Here is a 19,591-nt window from a genome sequence, read left to right as displayed (position 1 = left end):
AAGCTTAGACTTCCAAATAATAGCTTCTATTATTTGTATGCTTTCAATTCTGCTTCTAGATGCAACACAAAATCGCCCTCCCTGTTGTTAGGTGAACGGACCACTCCATAGCCATATATGTACTCTAAATTCCTATTATGCTACAATCCCATTCAGCACTAAATGTCATTATTTAACACTTCCTATATTGTTCAAGAGTCTCAATATAGCTCACAGTCTTATTCTAATAGTAATAGCAAGCAACAAAATACTATTTTCCCTTTCTGAAACTTAAAGAACAAATACTAATGGAAACACCAGTAATGAAAAAATACATCCTTACGGCTTTAACTTCACTTCAATTGCTCAAGCAATAAATAGAGCAAAGAATAATTCAAGCAGTATGCATAACATTTTTAAAAAATAATCAGAATGTATGACATTCCCAAATACATTTGCAATTTATTTGCAGCAACTGCAACTTAAAAAGTTAAATCTGAACCAAGTTGTTACATTCTTTTTATAGGATCCCCTCCTGACTTGAATGAAGAGAGGAAAGAAGAAACACTGATCCAGTTAAAATAAGGCAAATCAACTTCTAACGCAGAAACACTCCTTCCAAAACTCTACTAACCGGCTAATTGACCCAATATGAGAAAATCATAAATTATTTCAGAAACAGACATTTCTAATAAAGCAGAGCAACTGTGCACTGCATTTGAAAAATCACTAGAGAGCACTAAAGAACAATTAATGGACATTCTTAAGTATTTGGAGACATTAATTATTAATTTACAGAACAAACCAGGAAGCTGTATTTTTTCCAAAACAAAAAGTATCATCTAGTCCATTCTTTAGAAATCACACATTATTTGCACCAATTCTTAAATCAACTTAGTGTCAAATTCTTAAACTTCACTCCTTATCAACTAATATATTCATTTTTTTCAGAGTACTGTTTTATTACAAATACATTACATTGTGAACATCTACATATATTGCTCTGGATCACACTAATATATTAACAAAAAAGCTGCAGTTAGAGAACATAAATATGCAGTCTCTTAAAATACTACTCAAAATTTCTAAACCTCTTTTTGAGATGGAATGGAAGATGGAAGGTAATATAAAGAATATCATATCAAGACTTCTCTGAATAGCCTTCGCATTTCAGAAGAAACCTAAAAACTTCCTTTTTAAAGGAAAGCTGTAAAACCAGAAGTTCAGCAATGCTATCAGCAGGACAGAATCACTTTGGCTTGTATGTCTAACTAACCATAAGTTAAAAATAACAAGAAAAACATATCCTACCTTGCAATTCACTAAAATTCATTCTCCAATTTACACCACTTAAATTTCAATCCTGGGTAGACCCTCCCTCAGAAACTGAGTGACATTATCTGTATCAGCTGACGGTGTGACACAATTCAGCAACAACATACTGAAAATGCAGTATAACACCCTTATACTTGCAGAACAGAAGGTAACAAAACTAGAAGTTTCCCTTTATCAGCAATGATGAACAAAGAATTAATGCAATCTACTGAATCTGTGAAGGAATGAAAGCTCTGTTAATAGGAAAGGATAAAAATCTTTCTAGCCTTCTGGATTTACAAATCCATCAAAACAAACCCTTGTCTGGGTGGGGGTTGGGGGAGAAAAAACATTGTTGGCTTTAAAATAAGACATCATTTTTTTGTCTGCTCATACTACATCCTATAAAAAGCTCAGTCAACTCATGGAGCTCTTAGCAGGGCATTCTGATTGTAATGCTATTCCTGGACTGATATATCATGTGCACGAGTGCATGTGTGTGTATACACACACTACACACACACACAAATAGATCTAGTTTTCTCCTTACAACAATGCTTACAAGTGTTAAGAAAGTAACGTTTATTTCTTGAAATAAACCACAGTATTCAACAGTATTTTGCCCACAAATGCCTCCTACTGCTTCCCTGGTTAACTACTTTGACATGCAGCTTTTGTTATTCATTACCTGGTAATCTCATCATCTCCAAGCATTCCCTTGGGGATTGGTGAATATCGCCCTGGTGATGCTGGGGGCAGGGACTGTCCCAAATAGGCAGATGGAGTGATATGGTTATCCACTGGCTGAGAATAAGCTTCATAGAGGGAGGGGGAAAAAAAATAAGCATTAAGGCAATAAGGAAAAAGAGCTGGATGAAATGAAGTATTGCAATTAGAGACCTCTTCTAAAACCAAAATGTAACAGTTCAAATGATACATTATAAATAACATAATTCTAAAATACTGTGTCACAACTACACATTCCCCAGTTTACTCACACTAAGTAAACAATATTTTTAGTTTGTTTGTGTCTCAAATAAACCTTTTTTTAAAACAGACACTGTGGATAGCTGAAGCCCATGAGGGCACTCTGGAGATTCATCTGTTTTTAAAGTTGTCTTTAACTTGACTTAAGTCAATTAAGAATTTCAGTTTCTTAAAATCGCTATGTTGAAGCACCAGTGAAAAATAAAACATTTTAATGTTACACTTCCAAACTGCCAAGCTGCCTACCTCTTTCTATTCAATGCTTTGATGCAGAGCATCCTAGCATCTCCAGAATACTCCAGGCCATTCTGACTAACAGGTCTGAACAAAATGGAATGTTAACATTTCCTAGACACTGAACAAACCCATCTTTAATAGCACAGGTGCTGGTAGTGAGGCTACTCTGGGCTCAGCCGACAGCACACATTAGGAAACAAAGGCAGAATTAGTCTACCTCCCATTCTTCAAGGTAAGAGGCATCAATTTACTGAAAGGAGTAAACAAGCCAGTGCAAAAAAAAAAAAAAATCTCAACTGTACTGCAATTGCCAGTTGCCTTATTCACAGGTTCATTCATAAAAACTAGAAAGAAGTATTAAAAAAGGATTTATCCTGTGCATGAAGTGCGTATGTTTTACCTAAGCCACAACACACATGCTAGAAAAATCTAGCATCTTAATGATTTCTATTGATGGAAAATATTCTACAATTCCAGTACAGCTGTTCCAATAAATAATTAAGAGGGTGCATCAGATTTCCAAGTTAAGCACATCAATTTTAAGTGTTTATTCACCAGATGTAGTCATACCCACTGTCTCCTATTACAAAGCATATTCTAAAACCAAAAATCTTTTTGCTGCTATAGGTGCTTCAACATTTGAGGCTTAAACATGGAGGACGGGGACACTTCACAGATTCAAAATTATTTAGATTTGCCAGTCTCTCTTTGCTCTTACTTGCTTACTGCATGATGTGGTACCTGAACTTTGTGAAGTTACGCTAAACCCAAAGCTTTTTAACTGAATAGCCATGACACAGATTGTAGAAGAGACCTGTATATTCTCCTTTTTTCTTTTTCTTTTTAAACCACTGGCAGAACATTTGCATTATATACAAATTTCGAGAGTATTTTTATGTGAGAGACTTACTAAATAGCCAGCTTTCAAACCACCCAATCTGTGCTGGATTGCTTCTGTATTATTCTGGATTCCTAGTAAGCCTGTGTGCAGTAAATTCCATACATATATCACATCAACATTGTCTTACCCTGATCAATGGTCTAATAAAAGACATACCAAGCCAGATAGGGAACAACCTATAGTACCTTAATAGCTGACACAAAACATCTGGTATACCTGATTAGCCGGATTGCTTCTTATTCTTTAAAGCTTTGTCACAGTATTAGAATTTTTCAGTTTTCTAAAGTGTTTTCAGCAAGCATTAAAATCTACTGCTAACTGTTTACGTAGTTCAAAAGCAGTAAGCTGATAAAGTAATTAAGTGTGTTAGTCTGACACACCAGCCCTCAGCGAGTTGCATGCTCTGGTCTGGGACTCTGCAGAACTTTTGGAAATTGCAGCTCTGGATTCACAAGCAGTTTCAGCAAAATTCAGAATCTGGGTGCAAGAGGCAGCCTGTCCCCTTCTACATCACAGGCAAAGAAAAGCTTCCTCAAGTTAGCTTCATGAGGTCTACAGCAAAGAGAACACTGCTTTTGCTAAAACCAAATTATCAACAAAAGCATTCATATCTGAGAATTCCCTAATTAGGAGCTGTTCAAGACGCATGACTCCTAAAACCGTTTTTCAGAACAGCTGTAAAATCATGTACATTGCACCTGCATCCCTGCAGGGATTTGAAGACTACAGATCCCACTATTTAATTCTCTCTGTCTTCCCTGGCACTGGTAACAAGATTTGGACAGTTTATGTCAATTTCAAAAGTTGGTTTTTAGCCACACTGGAGTTTTGGCAACAGATTTTCACAATGATCACCAAACCATACAGCAATATTTACTTTTCAATGGAAAAAATGTATCTTTTCATGTAACTGTACATTTCCATGTCCTTGTACGTACTTTTTGTTTAAAGCAAGTGATTCTTTAAAAAATGACTACTGTACATATAGTTAATTTGGTTTTCCTCAAAAAATTTTACAGCTAAAGCACAAAAAAATGGAACGCAGCTTTACGAGCTCTTTTCCAAGTAGTGGAAAATGGATTTTGATTGAAAAAAAGCTAACAACTGTAGCACAGTATAGCAGCTCTGTACATTCTGTTCATGCACTAAATATTCTCATTTCACAAAATGAATTTCCAATTGCTTTTAACAAGTCAGTGGCAGCTATAATGATGCATATTTTACAGGAAGTAATTAGATTTTTCATAACAAATTCTACATTTATTGACTTGCATTACTTTTAATTTGATTGTTTTTAAGGTTCCTAAAGCTTTTAACCACATCATGTTCAGAAACACACATACCATCCAATAGTGTCACATATTCTTATTTTTTAGATTTTGTATCCTTTCACCGTATAACTAAAAACCAAGCTATCAAGCAATATAACAGTTTATTATTTCAGACATGTAGAGAGCTCCACGTCAGCACTGACTACATTAATAAAGTTCTACATATGCTATTTGCTCAGAGAAGTCAGGTCCTTTCTCAAGACTGGTGGTATTCTCGGCGCTACGGAAGCAAACCTAAAAGGCATATGGAGCTCCCACAAAGCCACGTGCCTGTGTCTTTCCTAAAACTGTCTTACCTGGAGATTATACCTGACAAGTATTCATGAGGAACATGATAGGAGTTTAGACCTGATTTAGGATTAATTTGCCTTTTATTTCTAGTTCCAAGTAACTATTATTACTGATGTAACTGATACGATGAATGGAAAATTACATGCATAAAACGAATTTGTTTTGACAGGAAAAGTCGAAGACTGTCAAGGAGAAATTCCATCTCCAAATCCACCCCTCTCCCCCCTTGACATAGCACAGTTCTACAAAAAAAGGAAATGGAAGAATTCCTATTATTTCCCTATTATCTGCAAACTGAAGACACCAATAACAAGTACAGACTGTAAAATGGGAAATAAAATTAAAACTTTATTATCATTTACTGTTATTCTGTATTCTTCTCTTCTTATATTTATGCCATTGAAGGAACAATAAGGCAGTTATGTCTCCAGTGAGGAAACTGATTGTTTCCTACTTTGCAGTATTTTAGTTCTCAGGGTGAAAATACTGTACCAATGCATGCACATACACACAATGGAAAAATACTTTAGAACTGACTAGGAGTCAAAAATACATCATTAATAACATCTTCAAAGGAAGGCTGTATAAGAAGCACGTCCTCTGTCTCTCAAAAACTGTGTAGTCACTTTGCCGATTCTGATATTCTACAATATGCACTGTAAAAGGTAACACCGGTGGTTTTAAATAGCAAGTTCTAGATCTTAACGATATTTCAACTGAATAACTTTAAAAGCATTTATACCAAGAAGTTACTGGACATTTGTTCCAGGAACCATTTAATGACCAACGTTTATATATAGATTACTGGGCCATTTTAAACTCCCCTCTGACATATGACCTACTACAGAAGACTAATACCTATGATTACCAAACGCACAAATCTGTTTAGCTGCCAATGGTGCTAGCCAGCTGGGTGGCTTCAGTCCACAGGACCATCCCACCTACAGTGCTGCTGTTCCTCTGCATACCATGAACACAGGGATTTTTTTGTTGAATTTCCATGTTTCCTATACTGTAAGTTCTTGTCTTTCCATGTCTCAGAGTCTGGATGCCACATAAGAGAACAGTACACAAAAGGCAACGCGTTCAGAAAGATCAATCTTTCATAATTGTATTCTTCCTGAGTCAGAAAATAGAGATCAGCGTAGAGTAACTGTTTAAATTAGCAATCTGCACCTCAAGGGTTAAAAGGAAAAAAAAACCCACAGAAGCAACAGAACAGGCATAGCAATCAACGATTCTGGACTGTCAAGGGCTGCGGTCAAACTTTGATCGCCCATACACATACCAGTCTCCAGAGCTACTGCACGCAACCCTGAGCTATTTTTTCCACATTCATTCCCTGCTAAATGCTCTGGTCTCAGACAGCCCCAACTCTTCTTTAACAAGATTTTCAACATCAACTTCCCCCACAGGCAGCCAGAAACTGTTCACTCACTCTGATAAATATCAAATGACCAAGGTCAATTGTCAGCACTAAGTGCACATCGTTGGCAGGATGTGTACTCTCCTCAATAAATACTGCCATAAATCAGAATCTCAGAAACCTCTTGATCAAATGTTCCTTGATTCAGACACTAACCCCAAAGAAATATCAAATGATTCAATTATCTACATGGATGCTAACTTATTGTGTCCCATCTTTTGCACCATCAGACCACCTGACAAGACCTATTACTGTGTGGCTAGTACTCTTACTACAGGAGTACTAAAAAAAACAGATTTTGCAGAAAACCTAGATACTGAAATCTGTGAACCAGGTTTTTTAAACAGTTCTTCAGTATCCTTAAGCTCTAAATTTTAAATCCCCATCACCAGGGAAAGTAAGGCAGCCCTACAACTAAACTAGACCAGTTCCAGACAGAAAGTCTTGAAGACAACCAAATTCTGAATTTGGTGGTTTGTGGACTTTTGAATGAACCACCATGTTCACAAAAGTTAGCATAGTGAGCAATCCACTTCATGTTCTGCAGACAGCACAGATAGCAAGCCAGTTAATACTGTGCGCTGTGCTTTTGGATGTTTCCGATAAACTCGGTGCTCATTTCACAGGACACATCATCCACGCAGTGCATTGTCTGTTACTCTTCACAGCTGCCAGGACAATGAGGCACATGTTCTCGTACTCATCAGCAAGATCAGAAACATCAAGTCACTAGGACTAGGCCACATCAGTCACAGAAACACACTAAAAGCCCCATTGTTGCTGTTTTTTCAGTACACAAACTGCAGTATATAGTTTTCCTAATTAATCAACTTTCTCGTATCATATTTTCACACTGCATAATTTTAAAAGTTTGAAACTGTTAAGATACTAAAAATGGAGCATGTTAAAGCCTTAAAGAAAAAAAAAAAACATTAAATCACAAAGATAAGCTGAACTTACAGTTTGTGATGTCAGGAGGGGCATAACTATCATTCATGAACATGCTGGTGGGTTTTGCAACTTTCAGATAAACAAAGTCTGATGTGTTTTTTAAGGCAGTCACTGCTTCTTCATGAGTAACTTCTTCTAAGCAAACACTGTTCACCTAAAGAGAAAAAAATTAAAATTTTCATAGGACACTCACTGAAAGCTTTTGGAGCACTCTGGCATTAAAAGTATTAGGATTTGTGCACCACAGACATAACAAGCTATTTGAAAGTTATATGAGATGCTTTGTAGTGCTGTGCATGCACAATCACAGCACTGAGACAGTATGTTACTGCAAGCATCCAAGAGAAGAAAGTTTCTTCTAGCAAGAATAAATCCTACGTGACCTTGTCATGACATAATTAAGTTCTAGGCATTATAATGGGACAACATATTCTTGCAAGAGGTCAAAAGTAGGGATCAAAATTGGAAAAAATCCCAAAGTAACTGATTTACATGTCAAATAACAAGAACTAGTTTACAGGTAATTTTTTTAACTGTTGCTATTAAAGTGAAACACTAGCACTTCAGTTTAAAAAATAATTTTAAAATCCTTTAACAGTTAGTATCTCATATAAAGCCTTAGTACATTGCGTTGCTGAGCCTCACTTCCATATTCTGAAGGAGGAAGTAACTTCTGCAGATAAATCCAGCCAAAATGGGAAATAAGGCCTGTACGGCACTGAACCTGAGGGACCAAGGACACTTTCCTCTGTTTGATTACTTAACTTTATAAACTGTGCAAAAACAATTGGCTCTACTGCTTAAATATATTCTTTTTTTCTGTATTTTCTACAAGTTTCCTGAAAGTTTTCTAAAAGCCCTTAAAAAGCTTTAAAAGCCCCTTTTTTTTGTGGTGTTTTTTTTTTAAAAAAAAAACAACAAAAAAACCAAAGAAAACCCCAAACCAAAACAAAAACAAAACAAAACACAGATTTAAATTTCTGCCACTCCTGATGACCGAAAAGTCATTTTGCAGTGCACTGGTAATTGCAGTGCCGCCTGAACACACAGGCAGAAAGTTACATTCTACAGAATATGGGAGCTTATCTCTACATTAGCGACTATAGCTTCAACTAAAGTAAAATTCAACTAATCAGAATATATTATAGATGACATTTTACTTACTTCTTTCCTAAACTAATTAACTGAGGGAATGACTACAGATTCAATAAACCAGGACGTTGTATTTACTGTATGAAATAGCACAGTGCCTATGCTCCTTGTGTCTCTGAAGTGTCTGGTATTAATCAAGAGCTACTTTATCCATTAAAAAAATTTGCCTGATGAAATTAAATTAAGTCATACTGAACAAATTAAACTGTTGCACAAGTTTGATATTTCTAACAAAAATTCCTTAAAATCTTGCATATGTTATAAGCAAGTTTGCATGCAATTTTTTGTACATGTGACAAATTTTAACACTGGAAAGCAGTTTGCCATTAAAAGAAAGCTTGCCAGTGCTTTTGCGTTGTGAGAAAGTCCTATAATCCAAACACTTCCTATGACGCAGATTTTAAAACTTTAAAACATCAACTATTAACAGCACTATCATCAAGCAGCTGGATATTTGGGTTTTTGAATTCGCATGGCATATGAAGGTGTGTATTTATTGTGCAGCTAATAGTAAACAATACGTTATCTCTCTTTTTTCCTCCTAGTTCTCATGTAAGGATTTGTTCATGTCTTGAGCTGATTTCACAGAACTATCCATTGTAACACCAAGATATCATTACCAATACTTTAAAAAAGCAGGATTTTTTTTTTTTAGATAAAGGGATAAGCCCAGGATTCTTTAAGTTCTCCCAACTCTGTATTTGTAACTAACTTATCCAAAAACGCTTTTTACAGATGGGATTCTCTGCACTAAATGTTTAGGCAGTTTCTTACTGTTCGAAGAGCAATCAAAGCACATATTCTGTTCTCCTGTACTCCTGACTACAGATGTACTCAGAGCCCTTACAGAAGCAGATGCTGCCTGGCAGAGGTATGAGGGCAGAGCAATTAGACCTTACAAGGTGCTGAGTTCACAATTCAAATTCATTCAGAATTTCCTGGTTCTGGTTCTTGTTTTTCTAGCTGGACAACTAGATTTACAGACGGAATTTAAGGAAGTTGAAATGTGTTTTTACTTTGTGAACAGAAAATTCAACTTTCAAAAGCATTACAAACACTGAAATCCAGCATAAGCAGCAGTTTCACTACAGGCTGGCCAGCCCACCAGTCCGTGGAGTTCCTTTCCATTCTTTTCTGAGAAGAGAAACAATCCCATTGTATGCTGGTTTACAGTCCCATCACTCAGCTCCCAGAAAAATAATAGCAGGCATGAGAAATAAACATTCTGATTAATACAGGTTTTGCATGAAACATTGGGCTGAGGAACAGATTTCAGATTTTCTGATGAGATGGTGGTGAACATTGCAGATTTCATTTTTATCACTGATTTTCTGGCAATACCAATTTTTTTTACTGATTTCTATGAAATCACATTCCACTGGCATGCAGCTCAGCCACAAAGTGAACCATGCCCTTACTGGGCCTAAAAGTGAATGACTATTAGAAAAATGCAGCTCTTACTTACAGCTAAGAGTTTGTCCCCAATCTGAAGTTTGCCATCTTTATGTGCTGCCCCACCTTCAATGATTTTGGTTACATAGATGCTGTTGTCTCCAGGTATATGCTGATTTCCTACACCACCAGCAATACTGAAACCAAGACCTGCTTGAAGATAAAGTCATTACTCAACAAACCTTTTAGCATTCATAACATTTGAATTATTATATAAATAATAATGCTATTTGTATCATGCATACTCATACACATATGTAAAAATATTAGGCTCTGGCTGAAGCAATACTGGATGCCTTTCCAAGTGAACTCATAGTTTTCCAGAAAGTTCTGGAAAAGACCTAACATTTACAGAAGTTCTGAAAATTAAAAGCTAAATTATTTACTTCGTGCCCTGTGAAAGATGTACACAGCAGAGCTATATCACCACCACTGATACTTAAAGAACCACTGTCCAACATTTACCCTTACAGAACCAAATAATACTTCCTCTAAATGGTTTTTAATCTCTCAAAGATCCTTTCTCAGTAATTCAATATTTTACTTTTGTATATAACGTACTTATTTAGTAAATACTATCAGAAACACATTTTTTTATCATTTGAAAGACAAATATGCATTCTACAAGAACAGTTTCAAGACACACGGATGAAAATGCAGAAGGATTTGAGAGGCCATTATCTTATTTTTCATTATTCTGCATTTCCCACAACTTCACATGCAAGGCACTATTTTATTTTGAAAAATAAATGCAGAAGTCTATCATCAACTCTTTCTTTGTGAAAAAGAAGCTTTATACTTCCTACGTACCTTTAGGGCCTTTTACAAGTTTGATTTCCACTATTTTTTCTGTGACTGGTTTTCTTCTTTTGACATACAATCGCACAATTGATCCCGCTTCTTTCAATGCTTCTACTGCTTTGCTGTGTGTCACATCACGAACATCCACTTCATTTACTCGTAGAATACAATCATTAACCCTAGAGACAGCAACATTCATGTTCAGCTGTTGTGTTACAGCAGAGCACACACATTAGGAGTCTAATTTTATCTACAATATGCTAACATACATGTTAACACATTAAGATACATAGATTTTGCTCCAAAATTATACTGATTCAAGACAATGTTCTAAAATTCATTATTAGTGCTTAAAAGTAAAACAAGGACCACTAGAAAACATTTAATGGAAATATTTTGTTCACAGCCTAAGAGGACAACATCTTATATATGTTTCATTCAAGCAGCATTTTGAACAGAGCTTTGTACAAACTACCTTTCATTTAGAACTACAAGAACTAAAAAAAAAGAATCAGAGACTAGGAGGCACACAATGAAAACACACTGGTTTTAAGCCATTATATGAATAAGCCAACTTCCGTTCCTGCTTTTCACAAGCCATTTCAGTGCTGGCATTCCACTCCATTTAACAAGTTGCTGTAGTAACACTAAGCTCTCATTACACTAAGTACAATGCCTGACCCACCTGTCACCATGTCCTGCCAGATGTAGCTCTGGCAATGGCCAACAAGCTAAAATAAAGCCATGAAATAAGCTTATTAGGACTAAAAACCATAACGCATCAGGCATTTGCACCAAAAATGATAGGGCAACTTCTTGACAACACAAGAGAAAAAAAGCTGGTCCTACAATCAGATGTGGGGTTTTTCCACACAGTGATACAGGAGACTTAAAAGACTGTTCTGGATTAGAAAAGTAACTCATTAATGCAATTTGTTATTAACTTCTAACAGTACTCTTCAAAGGAAGTTGAAAATATCACTTGCTACCACCTAGTAATACGCCAACATTTCCTCACTAGGAATAAATAGTAGTATCAGTCAACAATTAAATGAGAAAATGCGGTATACTGGAGAAGGAGTACTCTATTAGTTTAAACAAAAAGTACTGCTTTTGAAGCTGTGTAGTATCTTTGAAAATTTAAGACACAGAATTATACCAAGCATAAAAGAGGGTTGTTACTAAGCTCAACTGTCTTACAGATCAGAAAATCTGCACATGGATAATGAAGAGCTACCTATCCTGTTATAGAATATACAGCATAATCAATTTATAACACTGAATAGAAAAGATAAAGTTCACTTAATTTCACTTAACTATATATTTTATTGTTTGGGGAAAAAATAAAAATGGTCCACTCAAATATTTTTCATTATTTAGAAATACTTCTGCAAGAAAAATTTACTTAACACGTAATGTAGCATGATAAAACTACTAAAAGTAACAGAAAGTGTGCTATCCACTGTTCGAAAACATAATAATAAACATTTAGCAACCCAACACAGAAAGTCATCATACCGTAATCTTCCATCTTGTGCAGCTGCACCCCCGGCTATAATTTTTGTAATGAAAATACTTGAATCATCCCCAATATGTGGGTTGTCTGTACCACCTGCAATGCTAAAGCCAAGTCCTGAATTTCCCTAAAGGTAGAGGGGAAAAAAAATTTACACATTTCTTTTGGGGGAAAAAGATATTCTAGTATATAGAACCAAATCTATATAATTTTCACTGATGAAAAATATTAAAAGACAATTTAAGCAGTATACTACACATAACCATATGTAAGATGTAATTATACTTTTTTTCATAGAACATAAAATCATTGTGTAACTGTGAGATACAGTTCCAACCCCACAGCGCTCTCATTGAAGCGAGATGGATAAACTAGATAAAAGCTTCCCTCTCTCGTGAGCTAGATCTTTGAGATATTCGTACAAATATTTGTTCCTCATTAAATTCTTAGTGCTAAATTATTTTTTCCAGAGAAGTCCCCAAGTCATTTGTGTCACGTATGTAATACCATCTTAACAGATGCAGAGATTCAGAGTGAGATTTTCTCTTTAAGGTTGCTTGACCTTACTGTCACCTGCAAGACCACTTCACCCTCGCAGTAACTGCCAGAACTGCACAAGTATCAAACACAACCATAACAGTGTAGCTCAGGAAAAGAGCGCCAAGACGGATCTCAACATTGTACACCTAACAAAGCAAGGTACATGACAAGGTGTCACTAGCAATCTCAACTGGAATCCTGAACACCAACATAAAACTTAATGGTATAAACAAAAGCCTCTCATAAATGGCAATATAGGAAATGAAACCATAATTTGTGCTGTTACTCTCTACGAGCCTAGATAATTAAATGCATGCAGTATGTCTCAGGGAGATCCTTCCCCCATTTTACTCTTAATGGTCAAAGATAATAATAAAAGCTCCTATTCCTGCTTCAGGAACTGGTTGTATATTTTTTTTTTCTTTAGGTTAAATAATCTACCTAAAGAAAGAAAAAAAAAACAAAACCAAAAAAACAGTAAGAATTGGTTTGGATTTTTGGATTGCCATCTAGCAGTATGAAGATGTTATTATTTCTTCTTTAAGTTTCACAAGCCCCATCTAAAACAGAGTACAGAAATACATTTATCATGTTACCCTTTCAAGCGTAATTTCTTCATACTCGTAATCTGCATCTGTGCCATTGACCTATAAAGAAAAAAAAGTGAGACTTACTGAGAATTTTACACTTTACATGACTGTTTGCTCAGCTGGCAGTTTACTCCCACCAAATCTCAGCTGATTCATAGTGACCACTGAGCTCAGAGGGGATGTGTGATTTCTCACACTGCTCTGTGCATGAATCAGACACTCCTTTTGTATGAGTTTAAAAGTTAAACTCATTTAATTTCAGAGAGCAGACTATGCTACACAGAAACTGTAGAACAGAGGCCCTCTGCTTCTGATTGCCAGAAAAAAATAATTGCTTTTAGGATCCTCAGATGTTCCTTAGGCCACACAGCAAGTGGAAACTGAGAAAAAAAGGAAGGAGTCATGAGGTAGACAGGAAATTGTAGAGAAAAACAGAGCAGTATTTTCAGACTGTGGTTCCTCACAGAGCAGAGAAAAATCAAAGATTGATGCTTTATACCATTTCTCACTAGAATGTTTATATTACTATTTATGTGACATATACAAGATCAACATATTAAAACAGGATCAAAACCAGAAGAGTTTAGAAGAATATTTTATAAAGGTAGATAAAAACCCCAAATACTGGAAGTAAGTTAGAAATGACACCCACATTCTTTGCTGTCTATAGAACTAATAGAGGATCAAGTAACAGAAATAGCAAATAGCTACATTAACTTAAAACAAATATCTAAAAGTACCATTAAGTGGGTTGGTTTTTTTTAGTTACTAAGGTATCTTGGAACTCAAATTCTTTCCTTCACAGGTACCTACAGCAACACATACAACATGCAGCTACAGGCAATTTTCTATTTCAAGCCTTTTTGGATGAAATATTTAACAAGATAAGAAATCACATTTATAGTATTATTTTACACATCATCTTGTCTATTCCTAAGATATTCTATATCTGGTAATCTTCTGTACTCTTAACATACTATCCAAAATTTTAAAGATAAAAACTATATTTATATAAGGAAGTATTTTAACATCTGCACAATTTTCTAGCAGATAATTTTAAAAGGGACTTGAAATTCACCCTAAACAAAATTAAGATCACATATACTTAATTCCTTATATGTTTATTTGAAATATTTAAAAGGTCCAAAAATTGAAGAGGCCACAACTTTCACAGGCTGTCTAATCTCAAGCTCATTTATCCCTCAGTAGTTTTTCCCTCAATCTGTAATTATATCTCCATATAATACAATAGAGGCCATGTCCACTCCAGACACAACAGATTATCTTCTTTGTGCAGTACCTCAAAAATTATTATGTCCTTAGTAGTTTGTTCAATGGAAAAGATACAAAAGATACCGTGGTTTTACCACGTGATATTTTTCCATTAAAAAAGGAAAAGGTCTTGACCTTCTGAATACATGAAACTGTATCCATTGCTGCACCAACTGCGATCAAGAAGTTCTTATGTTAGCTTAGTGCTTGTGCTATTATCCACAAGAATGACAATATGTGCTAACTGAACCAGTCATCCAGCACTACAGTACCTGGGAAACGGTTCTTGATGACCAATCAATATGTGGCTTTTTTTTTTTTCTTTTAAAGAAATCATAAGGACAAGCAAAAATTTCCCTATCCGTTACCATTAAGCAAAACAAAGCCATTCCTAAAGTCTCTTCTTGTTTATTTCTATGTACAAAACTCTGTAATACAGTTTTAAACTACCATCTACACAAAGAGGAGCAAATAAGAACCTCTATTTTTATCTGCTACTTTAGCTCAGTTCTATAGTCCCTTTTTTTTCTTCCTTTTTTTTAATTTACCTTTCAATTGATTTTATCTAACAAACTGAGCATTAACAGAGACAGGAGCAAGAAAACATCAAATGATAAAAATCACTGTCCTATTCTACTTTCTGCAAGTTTTGAAGTGATCTCAGATCCACTAAGCTAACCTTTATTTGCAGGGACCTCCCCTGGATGAAGGAAGTTCGATACTGTAATTAACCACAGCAATCTTCCTTGAATCTGAAAACCTATTAGAAGTTCAGCAGAATCTGGTTAGAGATTTTTGGCTGTACTGAAGTTAGTTTGGTATGGTTAAGCTTTCCACATGCCACCATCTTCAGTTTTGTCTGTATTTCCTTGGGCTCTTGCAAAGAATAAAAAAATATGCTTCTTTGTGGTGGTTTGGGTTTTTTTTCCCCCCAACGCAGTTTGAGTTCTAAGAGGGGGCACTTCCTCAGCAGCTTTATGATTTAGGTAGTAAGAGCTATGTTCTTCACCACTTGTTCCTTGATAACTTTCTAGATTAGTATTTTGCCTTTTTTTTCCCAATAGAAAAAGCTTTAATTGTTAAGGTTTTTGTAGATTATTGATGCAGTTACCTAACAAGTACGATTTTACATTTTTTTTACATACTTAATTGCTTAACAATACCATTAGCTACTTGGGAACCTAGAAAGACATTCCCTTACTCAAATTCCTACGCTTACAGACTAGATTAGATTACAGATAATTACGGGAAAATTGGTAATTTAGATAGCATTAACAGAACAAACTGACACTCAAAAGCTACTTTCTCTTCTTATTTCTACTATCTACTGTTCTCCATGTGACCTTATCAGACAGAGCCTTCTGAAATGTGAATACATATTTACTAATCACTTTTCTTCTTGGTTTAGTTTCTGTGTGCAGGGAGACACCTCACCTTCAGCAAGATTTTCTACACTGTATCTGCATCACATCAATAAGAGGGCCACAAACTTCAGGCTACTGCTGTGATCTTTTAGTCAGAGGCATCATTATTACACTTGGGACTCATTTATGAGCCAATTATGTCACTGTACAGATCTTTTGTCTTCTGCTCGAAGCGTTAATTCACACTTTTGTTTGTCTTCTTACAGCGGCTGTCTAGCAGTTTTGCTAAGTTATGAATGCTTTTGACAAGGACAGGATTTACTCCTCACTTGCCAATATCGGTACTAGTACAGGCATTAAGACTGTTCAGGAAAATTACTACTTTTTGTAGTTACTAAAGTAATTACAGGAGGAAGGTAGGGGAAAATTCAGACCTGGAACTATGCCAAACTTACATACGTCCCAAAGCCTCTGAAGTCTATCAGTCAGTGGTATTCATATCACAAAACACACACTGCCAAATACAAATTTTAGCCTCCCTATAACTACACTTATTACCTTAATGTTTCAAACAGAACCAACCCATTTTTATGAACATTCAGGCACTAAAATCTTAAGTATAGCCACTGCATGAAGAAGTGTTTTTATGAGATGTGCAACGGAAACAGCACATTAAATATTAAAGCATCTGCCTGCACAGTTGAAGAAACAGATTGTCCTCTGAACACTGAACCACTGAAACCTCAGTGGTGTTTTGCACTGTCACACACTGGTCCTTAACACAGAACCTTGCACCTGCAATCTACAACTTTTTTTCATGAAACAGCTATTTAAGGACAAGGACATCAAAAAACCATCAGGACAGCTGACAAAATCAAGCACCTTCAAAGAGGTAAAATAGGTTTTACTAAATAACAACAGACCTACACAACTACATACATAAAACGTTATCTAAAGTTATAATTGAAAGCAAGTATAGGCTTACATATGTTGGAGTCTCCAAAGAATCTGTATTCACCAGCACTGGAGGGGGATTTGCCTTTAATAAAAGAATAATTCAAAAAATTATACAGCATCATAGAAAGCAATACTAGTGATAATTGTACAACACTTAATTTGCTGTGTTTCTCAAAGTTCTGTTAAAAGGTAGCCTCCACCTGAGAATCTCAGAAATTCACCTTCAGAACACTTGTTTCTACCCTGAACAAATTGCTTTCACACCACAAAACCACACTCTTCCAAAACTCTGAGCTCATATTTTATATGCAAGTTTTGTCATTTATTATGTTGCATTTCAAAGGAAAACCGGGTCATGCTATCATTTGACATGATGTCAGTCACTCTAGTACTTGTGGTATGACATTCAGAAGGTGCTTTATCTTAAAACCATGTTTGATTCTTCTTTCTCCCTGCTAGGAAGATACACACACATACACACCCCTTCAACATACAATACAGAAACTTAGAGAAGTTATGGATGAAAGGATCTACAAAACTGACTTGTGAAAGAAAAACCACAGCAAACATTCATCTACTGCACAGCAGCTTGTGCTTCTATCAGAAAATTGTCATGGATTCACAACCCACAAGCAGAGATTACTGCTACAGAACTATCGAAACAGTATAGCGTTCTTGCTGGTCAGGAACTTGTAGAATAAGCTAAAGCTCTTACTCTCTGATGTTACTGAGGTTGCAAATGCCACCAGTCTGTATGGATTTATCTGAAACAATTTCAAATAAACAGATTTCCTATTTTTGCATCAATTACCTGCATTTAAAATAGGCAGCATCTAGGCTGCTCTAAGGGTGTAAGTGCAGTGCAGATATATTCCAGACTCCTCAATACTGTTGTGGTATTAAGTTCAACAGAACCTACAAACTCTGTGGAACAAAACAAAGTTCATCTCCTTACTGTTTTCATGAAGCCAAGGGGGGGTATGTATAAAAAAATCCATTATCTTAAAAATTAAGATATTCTTTATCCTTTTAAAAAAAAGTCTCTTATATGTGCGTATGTGTGCAGAAAGAAATACAGGGACAGTTGTAACAGGCTGCAATAGAAGCTAGTATTAAACTCATTCAAAGATGAGCTGAAGATCAAAAAAAAAAAAAAAGGACAAATTACATTAATCTATTCATATTCTGCATTTTAGTTTCATTATCATGACAATGTACTTTTGAGGAATTAATGATTTTTAAAAGCTCCCAAAAGCTGGGAAGTAAGCGATGACTCAGAACGTCCTTAACAAAAGACCGAGATGAATAACCTACCATCACTAGACAGGAATCATCAACCTGCTATCAGTTCGCTTTGTCAGAAATTAGGCCTGTATCATCTACTAAATGCTAAAATCAGATGGTATCTACACAAGTTAACAGAGCAGACTATTAAAAAAAAAAAAAAAAAAAGGAAACAAGAAGGATGACACTTATGACTGTCAAAATGCCATCAAACACCCTTCTCACCCAGCAATTCTCTCAGCAGAAGCACAGGCACACTTTATGCAGTACAGATACCAAGTACTAGTTACTAGTGTCATAACAAAAATCTGTTAATGAGACAGATATCAGACAGAAACAATGCTACCCCTCAGAACCATTTTCTGCCATTACGTTACATTCCAATTACTGCTTCTTATTCAAGTGCAAGTTCTATTAAAATAAAACCAAAATTAAAATCCTGTACTAAAAATACCAATCAATGAAATTATGTATCACCATCCCTGTTAAAGTTCTACAGTTAACATGGTAGTCAGAAAAACAGAACAATTTATTGTATTAAGAACCTCACTGAATATGAGGCATTAGGAGTATAATCTCCGCTGGATCTATAAGAGACCAGCATACATTTATTATTCTATTTGTGTATCAACTATGAGAAGATTTTTATTTTATAAACAGAAAATAAAACAAGGATTAACTTTGAAAGTTCAGTCACATTGCTTAAATTTCATTTAATTTTTCTAATTTATTTTTCTTTAGTATTAAGTTTCTGTAATATCCAAGTATATTCAACAGAAGTGCCAATGAAAGCTGGTTTCCCCTGAATCTTTTTCTTGAGGCTGACAAGTGTTCTTTTAACATCTTAAAAAAAGACGAGAACTAGCTAAAAGCAAATTGCTATTAGTAGGTGAGGTTTCTATGTGAACAGTATGTTTGAGACACAAACCAGCCAACCTATGCAAAAGATCTTCCATAAAAGCGATTGTTCCTAACACTCCTTCTGCATTTATCTGGATTACTGCATCAAGAAGCAGTAATTTACCGTCATTTCCCAGCAGGAAGGAGAAAAGCTTTGTGCAAGGTATGCCTGGACACAGCAAAGACACAGGGCAACATCTCACTCAAAACATCCAATGTTTTTGGAAGCAAGACCTGGTATTTCAGTCCGTTTTACAAGAGTTCTCCAAATTACCTAACACTTTCAAGCTTCGGTGCCAGGGCTTGTTCAAATATTTAAAAGCTATTTCACAAATTTGTTTACAAG

At 35.5% G+C, this 19,591-nt stretch overlaps 1 protein-coding gene across 11 annotated transcripts in view; it reads right to left on the bottom strand.

Moving 5' to 3' along the window:
* The window catches only part of DLG1 (discs large MAGUK scaffold protein 1), a 176,252-nt gene that overhangs the window by 45,713 nt on the left and 110,948 nt on the right, over nucleotides 1-19,591 (bottom strand). For 6 of the 11 annotated variants that reach the window (XM_080410109.1, XM_080410100.1, XM_080410108.1 and 3 more), the window contains 7 exons: nucleotides 17,090-17,143; nucleotides 13,475-13,525; nucleotides 12,341-12,465; nucleotides 10,832-11,001; nucleotides 10,035-10,171; nucleotides 7,427-7,571; nucleotides 1,982-2,108 (listed from right to left, as the gene is read on the bottom strand). In XM_080410109.1, coding sequence (XP_080266235.1) covers nucleotides 1,982-2,108; nucleotides 7,427-7,571; nucleotides 10,035-10,171; nucleotides 10,832-11,001; nucleotides 12,341-12,465; nucleotides 13,475-13,525; nucleotides 17,090-17,143 — 809 coding nt within the window. Of the gene's footprint in view, nucleotides 1-1,981; nucleotides 2,109-7,426; nucleotides 7,572-10,034; nucleotides 10,175-10,831; nucleotides 11,002-12,340; nucleotides 12,466-13,474; nucleotides 13,526-17,089; nucleotides 17,144-19,591 lie in introns of all 11 variants that reach the window. The other 5 variants (XM_080410103.1, XM_080410107.1, XM_080410105.1 and 2 more) reach the window with 1 other exon arrangement.

Source organism: Falco punctatus, assembly GCF_963210335.1.
Source record: "Falco punctatus genome assembly, chromosome: 13".
NCBI lineage: Eukaryota > Metazoa > Chordata > Aves > Falconiformes > Falconidae > Falco > Falco punctatus.
The sequence above is the reverse complement of the archived record's forward strand: the minus strand, read 5'-3'. Positions and strand labels throughout refer to the sequence as shown.